This window comes from Dunckerocampus dactyliophorus, chromosome 8 (assembly GCF_027744805.1).
Source record: "Dunckerocampus dactyliophorus isolate RoL2022-P2 chromosome 8, RoL_Ddac_1.1, whole genome shotgun sequence".
Lineage (NCBI taxonomy): Eukaryota > Metazoa > Chordata > Actinopteri > Syngnathiformes > Syngnathidae > Dunckerocampus > Dunckerocampus dactyliophorus.
The window spans coordinates 4113726-4133566 of NC_072826.1; the positions used below are offsets into that span (position 1 = coordinate 4113726).

At 40.4% G+C, this 19841-nt stretch overlaps 1 protein-coding gene across 1 annotated transcript in view; it reads right to left on the reverse strand.

Annotated features, from left to right (window-relative positions):
- Window positions 1–19841, reverse strand: part of LOC129185927 (testis-expressed protein 264) — a 46164-nt gene that overhangs the window by 23949 nt on the left and 2374 nt on the right. Inside the window, exon 2 of the mRNA XM_054783609.1 lies at window positions 14231–14452. Within this exon, the coding sequence (XP_054639584.1) occupies window positions 14231–14452 (222 nt within the window). The remainder of the gene's footprint in view (window positions 1–14230; window positions 14453–19841) is intronic.

Consider the following 19841-nt stretch of genomic DNA (forward strand, 5'->3'; position numbering starts at 1 on the left):
ACAAAGCGTCACACCTCATTAAACGTACACAGCGTATTCCACACACAATGTTGCCAACAGTGCATCAAGGAAGTGCATGTGCTAACTTCAGAGGATTTCAGCGTTATTTCTCTGTTTTTATGTCAATATTCAAAAAATAACGAAAGTGACACTGATTCAAAATCAGAAATGTTGTGATTTTTATTTTAGTGCAGATTTTGCTAAAAGAGACTATTAGATTTTCATTTTTTTTGTCTTTTTTGCTTGTTTAATTGATTATGTTTAATTTATTGCAGTCAAAACCTTTTGAATTTCCAATTACAGTTTTACTCGTGAGAAATGAAAGTTTATTGCTTTTGATACGGTGTACGGTGTATATATTATCATTACATTCATGAAAAAATGGTCTCAAAATAATGTCAACAATAATATCGTTTATCGGCAATAATTTGTAGAACAATTATCGTCCAGCAAACTTTGCTTTTGTGACAGGCCTAGGCAGGATGTAATACTATTTGTTCGAATGTTGGCGCACTCTTGAGAGCTAAGGAACCCACATGCAGTGCCTTTAATATCGCTAACCTAACTTCTTACAATCTGTTGCCACTTTGTTGAATAATTTCCAGCTAAAACGTATCTACTTAGCCAATGAAATTAAAATTTAGCCATAGCATAAATAATTTTGAGCTTAACTTTATATGATATGGTATATTATATTATATCTTCACTTCACCGTGCAAACAAGGGCAATGTACTGATGGCAAATTTTTCAGGAACTAACCAGTTATCCCCAAATTTATTTCTTCTAAACCTAAGAAGCCATACACTTACCACTTCCACACAGAATGTGAGGAGAACTTTTTTTCACTCTATCATGACATGGTTGCCTTCATACAGTGTGAAGGTAATGTCTTGTAAGCTAATGTCTCATCAATATTATGTGACATTACTGCCACCCAGTGACCAGAATACTACATATGACTTGTATTTCAATATTTTTTTACTAATAACAGACCATAGTCTACCACCAAACAGCCATCATTCATCAATTTGTTTCTGAAAAAACAAAATATAGCGAGGGAGCAAAAATTGAACCACGATATTGCGAGGGCCGACTGTATTTGTTGCTGTGTGCAAGTAAAAAAAAAACCAACAAAAAAAACCACACAATTGATTTCAAAGAAAAGTTTGCTGGAACTTTTTACATATTTAATTTGATGCAGATGAGGTCAGCCAAGCCTCTACTGTTTATTCTGGTGTAAAACGTTATACAGAGAAGCCCTTATTGTAAATGAGGGTTAGCTCCAAGCACATGGTGAGAATCTAGCGCCAGAACATGCCCTCAGGGGGAAAATCAACACGACTATTTGATTGCGACTTAACAGAAGCAAAAGTTGTGAATGCTTGGTCTCTACGGGGAATAAGTCATCCTCGGTAACACAAAGTTTGTTTTTATGAAGAAAAACAGTCAACAAATAATAATTAGATGCTAACAACAACCTCAGCCAACAAAGCCTCTTGTCTCCAGAGAAGCCCTGCATGAAGAAGTGAACACTGCTGCCAGCAAACTATAGATAAGTGTTTCCCACTGCGGTGCCACGCTATTTATTCAGTCGCAAAACACAACAACCTGAAATACACCCATTAAACATAAGTTTTGGGACGCTCTTTATCTTACCAATCAGTAGTTAAGCGAGTCTCATTAGAACCTCTCAGTATTAAGCCGCTTTTACATTGATGGCCAGATAAGATTTAGGTTTAAGTGCTAATTAATTATCACTCGCATGCAGCTGAGGAACAGCAAAGTGACATTTTACCGCGTCCTATCTGTTAATTGCAAACCAGCATTAAAGTGAAACTGATCAAAAGTTCAAGACCATAACTCAAAACAACCCTGAAACACCCTAAAATAGAAGGAAAATGTATAAAAAAGGAGTGAGTAATGAGTAGCTGTGCCATTCTTGTTAATGAGGTGAAAAATGGGTTTGGGCATGCTTGATGCCAGTGTTTCCAGGAGGCTAGTGGGAATGTTGCTCCAGGCGGTGAAGATGGCTTCACGGAGGGCATCCACTGTCTGGAACTGATGTCCATTTTTGTAAATCCATCCTCAAAAGTTCTCCATTGGATTTAGATGAGGGGAACACACAGGATGGTCCACCAGAGTGAGTTTATTCCTCTGGAAGAAGTCCTTTGTGAAGTGCAGCGTTGAAAGAGCCAGTCATTACCACACAGACGAGGGCCTTCAGTCATGAGGGATGCCCCCTGCAACAGCTCCACATAGCCGGCTGCCGTTTAACGCCCCTGCGCAACCTGAAGCTCCATTGTTCCATTGAAGGATCATGATGGCGCCCACTCCACTGTGCCGTGTGGAAAACATCTCAGGTGCGATCTCCTTGTCATGCCAGTAACATTGGAAGCCATCACGACCGTCAAGGTTACATTTTTTCTCATCAAAGAATAAAACTTTCTTCCACCTGCCAATGCTCCATGTTTGGTGATCTCCAGCAAATTCCAAACGCCCAATTTTGTGGCCTTGAAGGAGATGAGTCCTTTGAAGATGTTTCTTCTTAAAAACCCTTTTCTTGGAGATGACGTCTGATGGTTTTTGGGTCTATCACTTGACGTTTTTGTTCCATGAGCCTCAGGATGTTTGAAGAAGTGTGAAATGACTGTTTTACTGCATCCAACCTCAGCAACAATGGCGCGCTGCGAGAGGCCTTGCTTATGCAGCTCAACAATTCCACCCCGTTCAAAGAGAGAAAGTTTTTTGCCTTTGCCATCAAGAGATCATGACAGTGTGAATACCTGACACTAGGGATGTCCCGATCCGATTTTCAGAGTTGGGATCGGCGCCGATGCGCTGTATTTGTGAAGATCGGATAATATCAGCTTCCGCCACGAGATCGGGCCGATCCAGTTGCCGTATCATGTTCGTAACCCTGACAAACACTCCAGCTTGGTTGTCACATCTGTCTAACAGTGTAAACAAAATGGGTGTCATTAAAATATCTTACATTAATAACGCCATTGGAATTGGAATCTGTGACTCCATCTTCCTTAATCACAAGCACGGGCATGGCAGTTGTGGAAGATTTTGTCGCAATATGCCCTGGGGCTGACATCCCATTAGAAAAGTTAGCTAAGCTGCACCCATTTCTCAATTACTGGACAAAATCAGCCAATGATGTATTGCATCAATAAATATAAGGATTTTTGCATTTTATTCACGAACCCAAATAGCACACACTCTATGCTAGTAAAATAAGTGGAAAAGGTAAAAAAAACGGAATTCTAAAAAATTGAAAACGGAGAAAATGGAGTTTGGGAAAAAATAAAACGGATTTCATAGGGCCCTAAAAGAGTTTGTTAACAATATTGTTGGTCATGCTGTGCAATAAAAACGTACATTCAGCAATACTTTGGTTGCCTTATTTTTAATGCTTTGAGGAGCTATTTTCAAAACCATATTCAATTAAGTTTGTAACAAAAGCTTATTATTATTGTTGAAAAAACAAACAAACAAAAAGACCGGATCAGATCAGATTGGCAAGACTATAAAAAAATCAGATCGGATCGGAAGCCAAAAAATGTGGATCGGGACATCCCTACCTGACACTAAACCACATTCAATCCACATTTTTTCCAACCTCACATTTTGATCAGCTGATGAACGGCTTACTTCACGTTAATGATTCTTTGCAATAAATTGCTTTTTTGTCTCAATCCCATTTCCTCTTTTTGCATTTTGACTTAAGATCCAACAGTGCAAAATGGACATTCTTCACATTTTTCTTTTTTTTTAATCTATCAGGAGTGTATGTCTCTCATCCAAGCAGATATGATGGCAGACATTATCTCTGAAGCGCTCCTATAGTCTACATTTCATATAAAAGCGGTAAAGAAAAAAAGCTGCTGAGGATGTGAGTGACAGAAGTGTCACTCAAGCACCAATTCTCTTTACATTGACGTGTTCAGCCATGACAGTAAGAAAAAGGACTGCCTGAAAGTCACTGACCTGAATAAAGCTGTTAATTCCTAAGCCTCTTCTTTATCTTACCCATTTTCCTTAGTACACTCGCCATGGTCCCACATCCCTTCACCTTGCTTAAACAGGGACCGAGTCCTGTCGCACTCATACTTGAATGGTTCAAAATTGCCTCATGGATTGCTTTTTTGGGTCACAAAACCCCTCAAGAGGACACGCTCTGATGTAGTTCATTTGAACTCCAATCTCACCAAGGACACAAGAAAATGGTCGGGCAGATGATGTTTATTAGTAATGATAACGTTTTTTGAGACTTGGGAATACGGTCAGGTGGCGTTGCATGTAGTTTATCCAATTGCATTCATATATCCCCAAAACAGGATCAGCACAGCAAACTGGTTTAAAGTTATGGACTGCAATAAATAGATTAATATTTTACCCATAGCAACAGCCCACTCCATTCTTGGACTACAAACAGCCAGCCAGCAATGAGTCGAAACCACAACTACCCTGATTCTCTCGAGGTACACTTTCTTGCATCCCATCTAAGACAAGCACAAGAACAAACTTCTATTATCAATTAGGGCAGCGTAATGCCTTTAAAAACATGTTTTCCTTTATTGATAACATCACCCGTGACACAAAACAGCTGGTCGCACATCTAAATATAACCAGCCCTCTTAGATTACAATCACTCGGCAGCCTGATCATAATTCAGAGCGACAGGGTGAAGTTTAAAATCAGATCAATCAAATGGAGATGTGACATTTAACACCAGCAGTAGAGTCCCAGATGCCTGCAGATAAAAGTCATGTTTGAACATTCTGAACGGGCAAACTCCATACAGCCCTCCAGTGGGAACTGCTGTTCGCTCGCAGGGTGGTGATGCAACATTCCTCATACAAGAGGCACGGCGAGTATGAGCGCTGACGTTGTGAAGTGGCCGAAAAGGAACAAGGAGAACAGATTTCAATTACAGTTGAAACTCAGTTAGCGGACATTAATACGCTCCTGAAGGTCCAACTAAAACCGAAACAAACTATCCAAATTTTTTTTCCCCCCTAAGAAATAATGCTAATCAAATTGATCCATTCTGGCCACCCACAAATGTATGAATGAAACGGATAAATGAACTTTTTTTTTTTAATAAATTAAAAACAAAACATATACATGAATCCACAATGTAACCATACAACCAATGGGGAAAAGACAGTGAAGTAAATAACGACAACCAGGAAACATAATTTTTTATGTAAACAAAAAAATGTGCTAACCGAGGTTCCACCTTTCTATTTTATTTGGATTAATTTCTAGTTCTACAGTGGAACATCAGTTAGCGTCCACCCCGGTTAGCGTGTTTTTCAGTTTTCATTTTCCAGTTAGTGTGCAATACGGCACGTGTCTTTTTGTCTTATTAATACACTGCGTGAGACCAACTGTATTCTTTGCGGGTGCACAATAATTATCAGGCCGATGTGAGGGAATTATGACGTCATACCGATAAATCCGATAACATTAAAAACAACTCCCATAACTGATCATTAAAAAAAAAACGCTCCAATAAGGCGAGATCAGCCATACCGTGCAGGTGAGCAAATCAAGCGCTCCTTTTTTCTCCGGCTTGTCGGGCCTAACTTCCCCTGAGCTCACTTGTAAACAAACGTTCACTTTAAGAGGAAGAACGTTGTACCAAATGCTTTGAGGGGGGAAAACCCCATCGAGCACACAAAAAACCTTGTCAGCCACCTGAAACGCCAGCGTCGCAGCGTTTGAAAAGTGCAAAAGGTTTACCAGACCCCTCCGTGGAGTCACACCGGCTGCTCGGAGCGGGTGACCGAATACAGTGCACCTTGCTGGGCCGCACCAGGTGGCTCCTCCTGCTCTACACTCTGGTTCTCCCGATAATAGTGATGCGGGAGGAGTAATGTCATGATATTTGATTAGGACAAATCAACAGGTAAACTTGCTGAAATCCTAATTTAAAAAAAAGATATTGTGCATCTCTAATATAAATCATTGCTAATGTATATCAAGACCAGAAGGAATCATCACTTCCAACAGTCATCTAGGGACCGCTGCAGTTTCTGTTTAAACAGGTGGAGTGATGGAAGAGCTGAGCTGTTTAAGGGAGTGTTGAAGGGAGCTCCAGTCACTCGCTGCAGCAAAACCAAAGGAATTTTAGCCAAAGACATTGCGGCCTTTTGGAATAGACAGCGTAATGATGTCACTGGATCTCAGGTGAAAGTTGTTATGGGAAAGGTGCAAGAGGTTAGAGAGATAAGGAAGTGCTTTCAATTGAAGAGTCTTATAAACAGGAACGACAAGATGAATTATTTATTGAATTCAATAGTGCTTCTCACCTTATTGATCAAAGTGCTGGCACTTGCAACTTTCTTTGGCTCAATAGTGTTAGTTAGCAAAGAACTCTACAGTCTACCGCTGATGACGTCATAGACGGGCGACGGAGTTGGAGGACAATGACTTCCGGTTCTGGTTTCCAGTTCATAGCATGCTAACAGGCGGCTATCAGGTAGGTTTTGTGATTAAAAATGGACACATGTAATGTATTGATAACACGACAAGACGTGTCATATTGTGCGCTAACCAGGAAATGTACGTAATTTTTAATATAAACCAAAAAATACGCTAACCGAGGTTCCACCTTTGTATTTTATTTGAATTCATTTTTAGTTATAAATTGGAACCTTTGTTAGCGTCCGCCCTGGTTTACATGCTTTTTGAAAATTTACGCTACAGTTTTGCCTCTGTTTGCGTGCATTCTCTGGTTAGCATACAATATTGCACGCATCTTAATACATTTTTAGCACAAAATGCCCTTCCTTGACAGCATCCTATTAGCTAGCTTAAGTTACGTCGGCCGTCTATGATGTCATCAGAGGTTGAATCTCAAAGATGTTAACACAAAACACGTTTATAGTTTTACATGTAAACAACAATTCTAAATGCATATAAATGAGGAATAAGAGGGGAAAATGAACATTTAAGGTTACTTTTACCTTCACTGACACGTAGCAAGATCAACCACCACCAGCTTCATGTTTTCAGTCACGTCAAGAATCACGTCTTCAATGAAGGTCATTGATCCCTTTTATTTATATGAATTTATATACATTTCCAATTGTTTTCTGCATGTAAAACTATTTTTAAAAGTGTTTTTCTGTTAACATTTTTGGCTTTCTGGAACAAATTATATGAATTAACATTATTTCTTTGGGGAAAAACTGATTCAGTTAGAGTCGGACCTTCTGGAACGAATTAAGGACGCTAACCAAGGTTCCACTGTATATTGAGTACACTACTTTTCTCCAACCAGCAGAGGCACTGTTTTATAGGCTCAAATAGCTTGCAGTCAAAAAAAGAACAATGACGTAAGTTATAGTAAGATGGACGACATCCACCAAGACCACCGTGGCAGCATTGTTCTAATATGTACACTGGCATTAAAAACAGGAGTTCAGAACATCCAATGAAATGTAATTCAAAAAGTAACAACTCAATTTTCCCCATAGTTGATCAAGGAAATTAATTCCAATAAAATAGCTGGCAAGATAAGTGAGTAGCAAGACTACAGTCAAGCACGGTGGCAGACCTGCCAACCTTGAAGAAATTTGATGAGTACCCCCCGCCAACTTGACAAATCAAAGGATGTGGATATTTTTAGAAAATAGTTTTATAGTGTTGCAAAAATGCTAAAAAAAAAAAAATTAGTTCATTTTTAAAGACAAAGCTGTGTTGTTGTTCGTTATTCGTGCCAACATCCCAGCTTTTTCTCTTTCCATTATGCCTTTTTTTCTATTTTTCCCCCTTTTTTTTGTTTAATTTTATTTTTACCATGTGCAGTGGGCCAATAACTATGGAAGCCTGTTTCCGCCACTGAAAGAAGAAAAAAAAATACCCCAATCGCAAGTCATAATTATGAGATAAGAAAGTCATAATTATGAGATAAAATGGCAAATTTATGAGATAAAAAGTGCACTTTTCATTTAAGTATGCAAAACGTGAATTAAACTCAAATGACATGGTGTCTTTGAACGCAACCCTTCCCTCATTGCACATAATAACGTGGTGAAAGTGTGATTCAAATGTTGTGCTACTATTAAAGAAACTAGTGTTAGGTAAATGGATTTTCAAACATTGTCTGCCATATTTTAGCTTGATTTAAATTTTCTGATCATTTGGAGCTGTTAAAACCTACAAATATATTTAATCCTGTCCTGTCTTTTAGCTTTCTTTCAATAAAATACAGTAAAAAATGCGCATATTTCAGACATATCTGCAAATGGTGATTAATCATGATTAATTAATTTGAAAAACGGGATTAATCGGACTAACAATTTGAACCCTCTGCAGTAGACAAGCTTTGTAACAGCATCACAGAACTTCTCATTCAATGTAAAATTCAAAGAACAACAAATCAATGTGATTTATCCCCGATCATGGAAATCACGTCAAATTCCCTTTCCAACAAATACAATGTGTACTTTGCGAGTGAATAATAACCATACAACTTTGCAGCATACAACTCTGCCTCAAGTCTTTATCCAGTGTATAAACCCTATGACCTATTCTGACCTTTCTGAATTGACATCCCAGCCAAATGTCTGCATGCTTAATAAGCCCCGAGGATGAGCAGATGTGCACTGGTTTGCACCACTCCGGCCCACCATATCGGCAACACTACAGTAGTGTAAAACTGCAAGAGGAGGCACTTCTCCAAGAGCATGTTGCCATGTGTGTCTAAAAAAAGAACATGATTGAGGAATAAAGGCAAACTTGTTTTATATTCAGCACAGAACCTCAGCACTGGCAATCAACTTTAGCGCCCTCAAGCAAACAAATGTTCCATAGTCTGCCTTTCTCAAACCTTTAGATCTCGGTGAATGTCAGCAATATTATCTTCCCATACCAGTCCTCACTACAAGTCTTGAAGGCCCGGCCACCGCGTGCCAATCAAACCTCAAGACGCCGCGACAGCTGTGATGTAGCCCACCACCCGAGGGGGAGAGGCACAGAAGAAAGACCCTGGGGCTGATCGATGGTCTGACTCGGCAAATATCAGGCCTGACCATGGGGCGGCAAAACAAAGTGTCTGACGGCGAGGAATCATCCTGCCATGCCGAGCCAGATCTGCTAAATGCTGATGAGCTGCTTTGAAAAGGTCCCGCCACTTGGGATATTCTGTGTCAGACATCAACTGCATGCTTTATTCAAGAGAAACCGGCTTATTGTCTGCTTCTGTTACAGTATCGCACAAAAGTGAGTACATCTCCCACATTTCAGCTACCGGTTTTATTGCATCTTCTCACGGGACAACACCGTAGACATGAAACTTGAATACACTTTAGAGTCTTCAGTGTACAGCTTGTATCAGGGTGTAGATTTATTATGCACTGCCTACAGTCAAGCATGGTAGTGGTAGAGTCAAGATCTGGTGCTGCATGAGTGCTGCCGGCAGTGTGGAGCCGCATTTCAGTGAGGGATGACATGAAATCCAACACGTGCTGTGACATTACAAAGCAGAGCATGAGCCACAGATTTTAGGAGTAGAAACAAGCTCACACAATATTTAACATGGACTGGACTGTTCACACTGTGCTTTTGAATTGCTCGTTGTTGTTTCATTAAAGGGTCCCTGACATGATTCATCAACTTTGCTTAAATATGTTATATATTGTTTGTAATTATGTTCTACATTGTTTGATTTTTGAAAGCGAACGATAAATTCGCAAAAACTACATTTACATTTGTAATTTGCATTAGAAATATGTTTGAATAACCTACAGCACCTCAAAATACTTGGTGATGCAAGAGAATAAAGAATTTGTCATCACAAAAACTGGATTCCAATGCATTTCCCTCACAAAATTGACTTGTGAGGTTTTAAAAAACTGTTTACAGAGGTCTGAGACTTCATTATTATGTGTGGGGTGCGCTTCACTTGGCAAAACACGGAGCTGTGTACCATTAACAAAACACGACAGCTCGGTTTCACTGGAGATTGCAAATGTATAGAACAGCTTCAGAAAAACGTGCTCCAAATTCCTCAACTTTGTAACATCATCTCGGCTCAAGTGTATGGATTTTCCTGCTCATAGCTGCCTGACGTTATACAGACTTGACTTAAATAAAAATAATTATCTGAGCAAAGGTTGATCAGCTGATATATAGTTTATACACTCCTGATCAAACATTTAAGACCAGTTGAAAAATTGCAGGAATGTGCATTTTGCTCTGTTGGATCTTAACTCATTCAATACCAAAGACGTATTTATAAGTTTCTATAAACCGAACGCCCGATCCCTAAGACGTATTTATACGGCTTTTAAGTTTTTTTGCGTGAAAGGCAAAAAGAGGTGGTGAGGCAAGTGTACACTAATAGATTTCAGCAGCTTTAAGCCATAAAAACAGCCACAAGGTGGCAAAAGTGCATTTGAGGGTGGGATTGTTGAGCTCTATAAGCAAGGCCTCTTGCAGCACGCCATTGCTGCTGAGGTTGGACGCAGTTAGTCAGTCATTTGAAAACTTCTTCAAACAACCTGAGGCTCATGGAACAAAAAAGTCAGGTCACTGGCCCTGAGCTGGAGGATCCCATTGGCTGTCCGTCAAGAACGGGACCATCCCCGGCCCAAATGAAGGGTTGTTACTGGTGCTGAGCACAGTCTAATAACCATCAGGAACACTGCCAAAGAAGATTTTTAAAATAATTTTTAAAAAGTATTCAAAGGCCTTGTCTCCTTCAACGCCACAAAATTGCAAATGGGACATTGAAAGGTGGAAGAAAGTTTTATCCTCCCTTGACGGTCCTGATGGCTTCCAACGTTACTGGCATGACAAGGAGATCCCACCTGAGATGTTTTCCACACGGCACAGTGGAGGGGGTGCCATCATGATCCTTTAATGGAACAATGGAGCTTCAGGTTGTGCAGGGACGTCAAACGGCAGGTGGTTACGTGTACCTGTAGATGTTGCAGGGGGCATCCCTCATGACTGAAGGCCCTCGTTGGTGTAGTAATGACTGGCTTTTTCAACAGCACAACGCTGCACCTCATAAAGGACTTCTTCCAGAGGAATAAGCTCACTCTTTTGGACCATCCTGTGTGTTCCCCTCTTCTAAATCCAATGCAGAACATTTGGGGATGGATGGCAAGGGAAGTTTGCAAAAATGGACATAAGTTCCCGAAAGTGGATGCCCTCCGTGAAGCCATCTTCACCACGTGGAGCAACATTCCCACTAGCCTCCTGGAAACACCGGCTTCAAGCATGCCCAAACCCATTTTTCAGCTGATTAACTACTCATTGCTCACTCCTTTCTGCAAACTTTTATTTCTATTTTCAGGGAGTTTCGGTTTTTTTTGGAATACAGTCTTAAACTTTTGATCACCTGACATTTCACTTTAATGCTTGTTTGCAATAAATTGTCTACTCAAAACATTTTTTTTTGTCTCACTCCGATTTCTTCTTTTTGCATTTTGAAGCTCTGCTCAGAACCTTGTTATGATCCAACAGTGCAAAATGTACATTCTTGCTATTTTTCAACATTTCTTGCTATTTTTTACAATTTAAATCAGGAGTGTATTAGCTGTTGCATTTTGTTCCCTTACTGTACACAAAGTGAGAACCAGGAAATGTTATGACTCACACACACAAACACCACAGTCCAATCTTTGGGGCACAGGTGGATAAGAGAACGCAGATGAGATATCGCAGATGAGCAGAAGCAAAGATAAAAATGTTATGTAATTATGTAAAGTCTGATGGCCGTAGATGACCGTCTGTGCGAGTTGACCTCTTAGATCGTCTTAAGTGCCACTGGAGGGCAGCCAGATTTACACGGCGTCCAAAACAGATGGCGGAGGCAGGCAGACAGGACACCCGCCCACATTCTCCAATAGAAGCAGAACCACCGAGATAACCTGTGGTGCCGCCACCTGTTTCCAGCACGCTGCATAATTAAACAATAGCCGCACAAGTCGCCCACATCCCGATGACTCATTTACACGGCATTCCTCAAGCAGCACCTAGCCAGGCCCTTCATTGTAGGCTCATAAAACGCTCCTTTCCTCGCTTTTTGCCCTCCAGTTCATTCTACGACAATAAATCTGTTTAGTGCACTACCTAAACAACACACAAGTCCTGAGGATGCTTCTAAAAAAGTCTAAAAGAATCGTAAAAGACACCAACTATGATATTACTGGGGAAAAAAACACACACAACTGAGACAGTGGACCCCCACACAGTCGTGCTTAAGAATTCACACCCAATGCAAATTCACGGACTTCTGGGGGCTGATAATTGGCATTTTTCCGCAGGTAACACATCTCATTCGCCTTCAGATGGTAAAAATGTATAAATATGTGGTAATGCAGGTCAAATGTATAGCATACAACCACCACTGTTTAAAAAAGCCTACATTTTTTTACATGTTACATTGATCATGTTTTTCATCAAGCGGTGCGATTTGGGACATTGTTCGGTGGTCCTTGAACGCACCACAATAGCTGTGAGACGAGAAGCAAACGTGAAACTTAAGTGCCGTTTACACTTGCATGCATTTTGCCTCCGCATTGTCCCGCAATTTGCCCTGGCAATACGTGTCGTGTCGTTTACTTTTTTATTTTTGGCATGCGGGAAAAGCATGAAGACTAGTTTTCGCACTGGTTGTGTTCTGTTTATGCATAAATTATGCACTGTGCAAGCAATTTGTGACCGAAAATGGTACACATTGGCATGAACTGACCACGCTCCTGCGCTACTTATTAAATTTTGTCAAGTAGTGTTTACGTCTAGTGCACAACAATAGTGTGCGCGATACGCATTGTTCCTGCATGGGAATGTATTGTCACCACCACTTCCCACATCCCTGAAGCAGTTGTGGCATTATTTGGTCCTGCTGTCTCCCGCTGCATCCTGCATCACCCACGCAACAGCAGGCATCACTCCTATAGCTTCATTAATTCCTCTATTTGCAAAGGACCTAAAAGATGTTGAACTCCAGAGAAGAAGTTCATGCAATAAAGAAAAGTAAGTCTATATTTTCTTGCAGCTGCAGGCAGAGAGAGTGCCAAGAGTAGGAAGGAGGCAATAAAGTACAAAAAAACAGGCACGGACATTGTGGGAGAGGAAATTGCTGACTAGAAGACATCACTTTGGGCATTATGATTAATTATTAGCACAAAATCACAAGAAAGATCCAACACGCTACAGAAATGACTTGAAAATTCCCCCCGAATTGCTCCAAGAGGTGGTGGAAAAGTGAACCCATTCATGAGACACACAGTCACACTTTGACGCACTGCACTTTGTTTGCATATACCATAGGTTGTGGTGTGTTCACAGTGCGTTCATGTTGCATTCATGACTAGTTCACGGAAATTCCGCGTGCCACAAATTTTGAACATCTCAACATTTTCTGCACACTGGCATGCAGCCCCGCACAGTTTACACATACTTCACACTTGTTAAGGATCAATTTACTCATTGGCACGCTAAATTGCGTACTATTATGAGGACAAAGTGTGTGCAAGTGTAGACGGGGCTTTACATTTCCCAGTCCTCTTCCTGCCTGTTTGGAGGCGAGAGACGAGGAAAACAGACACACAAACACATAGCAATATACTGAGGTCAGCAAAATTATCCAGTTCATTTCCATCTATTGTGTGTTTCATTAATTAATTTATTATTGGCTCAGGCCTAGTGCTCGTAAGTCATGTTTTTTCTGAATGACAAATCTTGTAACATTTTAAATCATGCGAGATTTTTGGACACGAGATCTTGTGACACACCTAATTATTTGTGGATTTTCACCATTCACTCGTAGCCTTGGAACGTAACGCCCACAAAAAGTGAGGATCTACTGCACACTAAGTACTTAATGGCCTCTGCTTCACGCAAGTGCCCTTGAGCCTTACAGTGATTCATTTGTCACTCTCACACACACATACACACATGCACGCGCACGCACAGACACACGCACACGCTCTCGTTTAAACGTGATTCATAATGTTTTTGTTTTTGTTTTTGTTTTTATTCCACTTCATCTTGCCAGTGTGTGCAGACTTATAATTTAACAATACATTATTGTCAATGATCCTGCTATTAAAAAGTATGAATTCTTTTGGGCTTGACTGTGTTTCTTGGTGGGGCTTCTTACAACCTCACAGTAGGAAGCTGGATGAAATTTCTGTGTGGTTCCAATAATATTTTTGACGTGATAGAGGGCAGTTGGTGTTACGGAAAGCAAAATACCTTGATGTAGCTCTCTAGCCTTGGATAGACTCTTTTCACTCCCAGGAGCACAGAGAGAATGTTCCTGTGAGGGAAGGAGGTCGTGACCACGTGTGTGACTTCAGGAATGGAGAAGACGCGGAAGCCAGATGTCTCATAGCGCTTCAGAAGCTCCTCGTCCGCCTTGTCCTCTCCCTCGCTCACAATGCTGCCCACAGCGCAGCGGCATTGAGGTCCAGGCACCTTTGAATCAAATCAACACCATAGGATGACCATTTTAAACAGAAAATGCACAAGCAGCATGTGCTCTTTGCTGACAGTATACATGTTTTCTGTATTGTCAGCCAGGTGCTAAATTTGAAGACAAAATATGCTCATTAATTACAGCGCTAATTGCAGTATTTGGCGTTGTGGGTATTGGGTGCACCCTGATGCCAATTAAGTAAGGGAGGAGGAGACGCTCTAAACAAACGAACCCTCCTGGGACATGCAAGCCTGCTGGGCTGAGCGCCACTAGAAGCACGCAGAATAAATAACCAGAACAGTCAATGTGTGCAAGAACCCATCACACGGTGTCTTCCAAGCAATGCCACCATGTGCATTTTTCTCTTCCGAGACACTGATGAGGACAAATGTGCTGTTCACCTCAAGCTGCTGAATAGTACAAATGTATGCACATGAATAGTGAGTCATTGACTGTTGGTTTCCTGCATGGACCCAAGCTGGAGCATATTGACCTGAATATAAGATGCTATTTTTTCCCCAGAAAAATATCTGAAAACAACAGGTCCTCTTATATTCGGGGTCTAGAGATTAATGCATACAGGTCACACAAAACAGCTTCTCCAGTCCCTCATGCAAGTCAGAGCTTTTCTTCCTGCCACTCACACACACCACACTTCCTCCTTGTCACGAGAGGACTGGGAGAGGCATTCACGGACACTCCAAAAATCACAATAATGTCATTATTATGCGGTTATGTGTGGTCTAAATAAACAAAAAGACAAAAAAAACAATAAGTGACTATTCTGATCATTCACTAACAGAACTCTTACGGCATTGTAAAGTTGATAAAACGTTCATATCATTAAACAATTCATGGAAAAGTATGGAAAAGTTCAGACATTTCATCCAAAAATAACTCTGATTAGCGCCCTAATGTAGACCATGCAAACCTTTATGATCCTGCCTCTTAAAAGCATCGGAAATGAGAATCGTTAGGAAAATCAAAACAAGGAATCAGAATCGTTCAAATTCAAACGGTGCCCCACCCTAGAGGACACACCTGGGCAACAAAGCACACCTGCCAGTTACATGTTCCAATACATTTGCTCACATGAAAAATGGGGTGGGTTCAAACAAAAGGTGCGATCTTCTAAGTTGTAAATACCTGGAAATAAAAGCTGAAATGCTGCTCTTGGGTCTCATATTCATCTTTTGCTGTCAAACCCAAATGTTTTCAGTCTACAGCGAAACTAAAGGTATTGACCTCACTGTTCCAATACTTCTGGAGGGCACTGTATGATTCCATCAATCTTATATCTTAGTGGATGTAAAAGATGCGCACAGGGAGCTATAAGCATTTACGGCACATTCAATAAAGTCTCAGTGGAATGAGGGATGATCTCGAAAACAATCTGACTGCAACTTCTCATCATTGTTCCGAATCAATATTAGTGATTGTATGGGGCAAGCTTTGTAAACAAAAAGATAATGCGTCAAACATGTTGTGAAATACATCTATGGGTTACATACTGCAGTCTGCTCACTAATGATCCAAACTTGCATAAATTCCTGACACTGTGGGAGTTCACAGTGGGTTTTTTCATAACCACAGGATTCCACTTATAGAATCCAGCAAAAGCAATAGCGTCTTGTTCTGTTTATCTATGCGTATGCAGTATAAGCAGAATACACAGAATTTGCGGACTTAGCTAGGTTACAATTGCAGTCCTTTAGAAAAGCATATCAGTTAGTCTGTTTTAAATCATATTGTAGTATGCGTTTTGTCTGGCTGTGAATCAAATCAACAGAAATAGTTTTGTTTTACCAATCGGAACCTATGCCGAAAGAATGTTTGGCTTGGTTGATGAAGACTTGAAAGTAGCGCTAAAGACACAGTGTTCGTTCACATTTTCCATGGACCCTGCTCAAGCTTTTTCCCAACAGCAGATGCGAGAACTTTGGTAGGTTTCCAGATTGGAAAATGTTGAGAACCACTGTTCTGAGCTAATAAATGAGAAGACCAATAAAGACAGATTGATCGGACCTGCTTTAGAGTCCCAGGGTTTCCGCTACATGTAATTGTTCGTGGTGGTGCGCCACTACAAAATAAAAGCCGCCACACCTTAATTTTTTTTTTTAAACAATTTTAAGTAATATATTGTATGAATGGATATCCTGTATACAACCCCTGGCAAAAATTATGGAATCACCAGTCTCGAAGGATGTTCATTCAGTTGTTTAATTTTGTAGAAAAAAAGCAGATCACAGACATGACACAAAACTAAAGTCATTTCAAATGGCAACTTTCTGGCTTTAAGAAACACTAAAAGAAATCAAGAAAAAAAGATGTGGTAGTCAGTAACAGTTACTTTTTTAGACCAATCAGAGGAAAAAAATTATGGAATCACTCAATTTTGAGGAAAAAATTATGGAATCATGAAAAAAACAACAACAAAAGAATACTTCAACACACCACTAGTACTTTGTTGTACCACCTCTGGCTTTTATAACAGCTCGCAGTCTCAGAGGCATGGACTTAATGAGTGACAAGCAGTACTCTTCATCAATCTGGCTCCAACTTTCTCTGATTGCTTTTGCCAGATCAGCTTTGCAGGTTGGACCATTTTCTTCAACTTCCACCACAGATTTTCAGTTTGGTTGAGATCCGGACTATTTGCAGGCCATGACATTGACCTTATGTGTCTTTCTTCAAGGAATGTTTTCACAGTTTTTGCATCCTGAAAAATGATTTCATCATCCCCAAACACCCTTTCAATTGATGGGATAAGAAAAGTGTCCAAAATGTCAACGTAAACTTGTGCATTTATTGAAGATGTAATGACAGCCATCTCCCCAGTGCCTTTACCTGACATATCATCAATGACTGTGGAAATTTGCATGTTTTCTTCAGGCAGTCGTCTTCATAAATCTCATTGGAACGGCACCAAACAAAAGTTCCAGCATCATCACCTTGCCCAATGCAGATTCGCGATTCATCACTGAATATGACTTTCATCCAGTCATCCACAGTCCACGATTGCTTTTCCTTAGCCCATTGTAACCTTGTTTTTTTCGGTTTAGGTGTTAATGATGGCTTTCGTTTAGCTTTCCTGTATGTAAATCCCATTTCCTTTAGGCGGTTTCTTACAGTTCGGTCACAGACGTTGACTCCAGTTTCCTCCCATTTGTTCCTCATTTGTTTTGCTGTGCATTTTCTGTTTTCAAGACATATTGCTTTAAGTTTTCTGTCTTGATGCTTTGATGTCTTCCTTGATCTACCAGTATACTTGCCTTTAACAACCTTCCCATGTTGTTTGTACTTGGTCCAGATTTTAGACACAGCTGACTGTGAACAGCCAACATCTTTTGCAACATTGCGTGATGATTTACCTTCTTTAAGAAGTTTGATAATCCTCTCCTTTCTTTCAATTGACATCTCTTGTGTTGGAGCCATGATTCATGTCAGTCTACTTGGTGCAACAGCTCTCCAAGGTGTGATCACTCCTGTTTAACTGCAGACCAACGAGCAGATCTAATCTGATGCAGATGTTAGTTTTGGGAATGGAAATTTACAGGGTGATTCCATAATTTTTTCCTCAGAATTGAGTGATTCCGTAATTTTTTCCCTCTGATTGGTCTAAAAAAGTAACTGTTACTGACTACCACATCTTTTTTTCTTGATTTCTTTTAGTGTTTCTTAAAGCCAGAAAGTTGCCATTTGAAATGACTTTAGTTTTGTGTCATGTCTGTGATCTGCTTTTTTTCTACAAAATTAAACAACTGAATGAACATCCTCCGAGACTGGTGATTCCATAATTTTTGCCAGGGGTTGTATATGCTACATAGATGCATATGTAGCTTATTATTTACGCACATATTGACCACCATTAATTCAAAAACAATTTAAAATATAATAAATATGTTTCGCTGAGCTTTATTTTGATAAGCATGCAACGGAATCACCAATCTGCCTTGCTGGCACATGCGCATGTGACCAGATCTTGTGTTGACTTTCACTTGCTTCCCTATCATCGGGAAAATAAACAAATAGCCCCTAAAATGTGTAGTCAGTTGACAACAACTTGTCACATACTAAGCCTATCTATGGCAGCGTGTGTGATCGCTCACGTTTCAATATCATTCCACATTCTGGTATTTTTGTGCACATGCCTGGCTGGCGGCATCTGGCTAGCTCGTTACTTTTTTAAAGTGTCACTTAACAATCGTGCGCTCTTGTTATCATTATAACACTTATGGATTGTCTTCAAAATGCTAGTTGTGTGTCAAAGTGCAACAGTAACACGTAGTGGACAGCTTTAGACAGTGACTTAGCTTTGCCATTAAATTAACAGTTTTGCAATGTTCTGGGTTCAAGTTCTGCTAGTCATGCATTTTAAAAAATTAAATAGATAAGTTAATATATAAATAAGTCATAAAAAATTGCTATTTGTCATTAAAAAAAATAAATTGCAGACGCAGCTGCGGGACAACACAGCAGTCCGCGCTCCCATGCAGCCCACCACCACAGCTTAAAAAAATCCCTGGGGGAAACCCGGAGTCTGCTGGGATAGACTGCAGCTTCCCCATGTCTCTGGTCAGGATAAGAAAATGGATGCCTGGATGGTCCAAACAAAACTGACATGTATTCTGCACACGGTAGGTACCCAAAATAAACAAACCCATGACCTTAAAACTGAAGTGACGTACCAATCCGTGATTATGACGCACCATTACACCCTTAGTTCATACACATTTTCCAAGGTCAAGGCTTGACATCTTTGGGATCAGTTTTCAAGCTTTTCGCAATTACAACTTGGATTTGGTACGCTTTCAGATCGGAAAAGGTTGGGAACCACTGCTCTGAGGTATTAAAAGAGAGCAAGAATTAAGTCAGAATGGCTGATGATCAGTTCAGGGTGAAAGTGTGTCTCTTGCCCTCTGATCCACTGGGATAGACTCCAGCTTACCCGTGATCCTGTATTTGAACAAAACTGTGAGGGGCATGCATATTTGATATTCACTGGCATATAAATGAGTTTCACATGAACTTTCTGTCAAAGCAAGCATTATATTGTCGACTATTTCATCAGCCTCCACAAAGAACACCAGCCGCACTAATTCCTGACCGACTCGTCCTCTGCAGCTTCCATCATGTTATGACCTCACCGTGGCTCCTTGAAACTTGCCTCATCTTGCTAAATTTTAATGAATGTCATATTAGCGGCCTCCGGTTGCTTATGGGAACGTGGACAGGACGTAAACATCTCGGTAGAGAATGAAGAAAGCCGCAGGGTAGAAGACGGGAAGGCACATTAGGTCAGGGAAACACCTCTTGAAGCTCAAGAGTTGTCTCGGAGAAAGAATTCATGAGCGGGGCCCAGAATATGTGATTGCTTTTTTTTTTTTT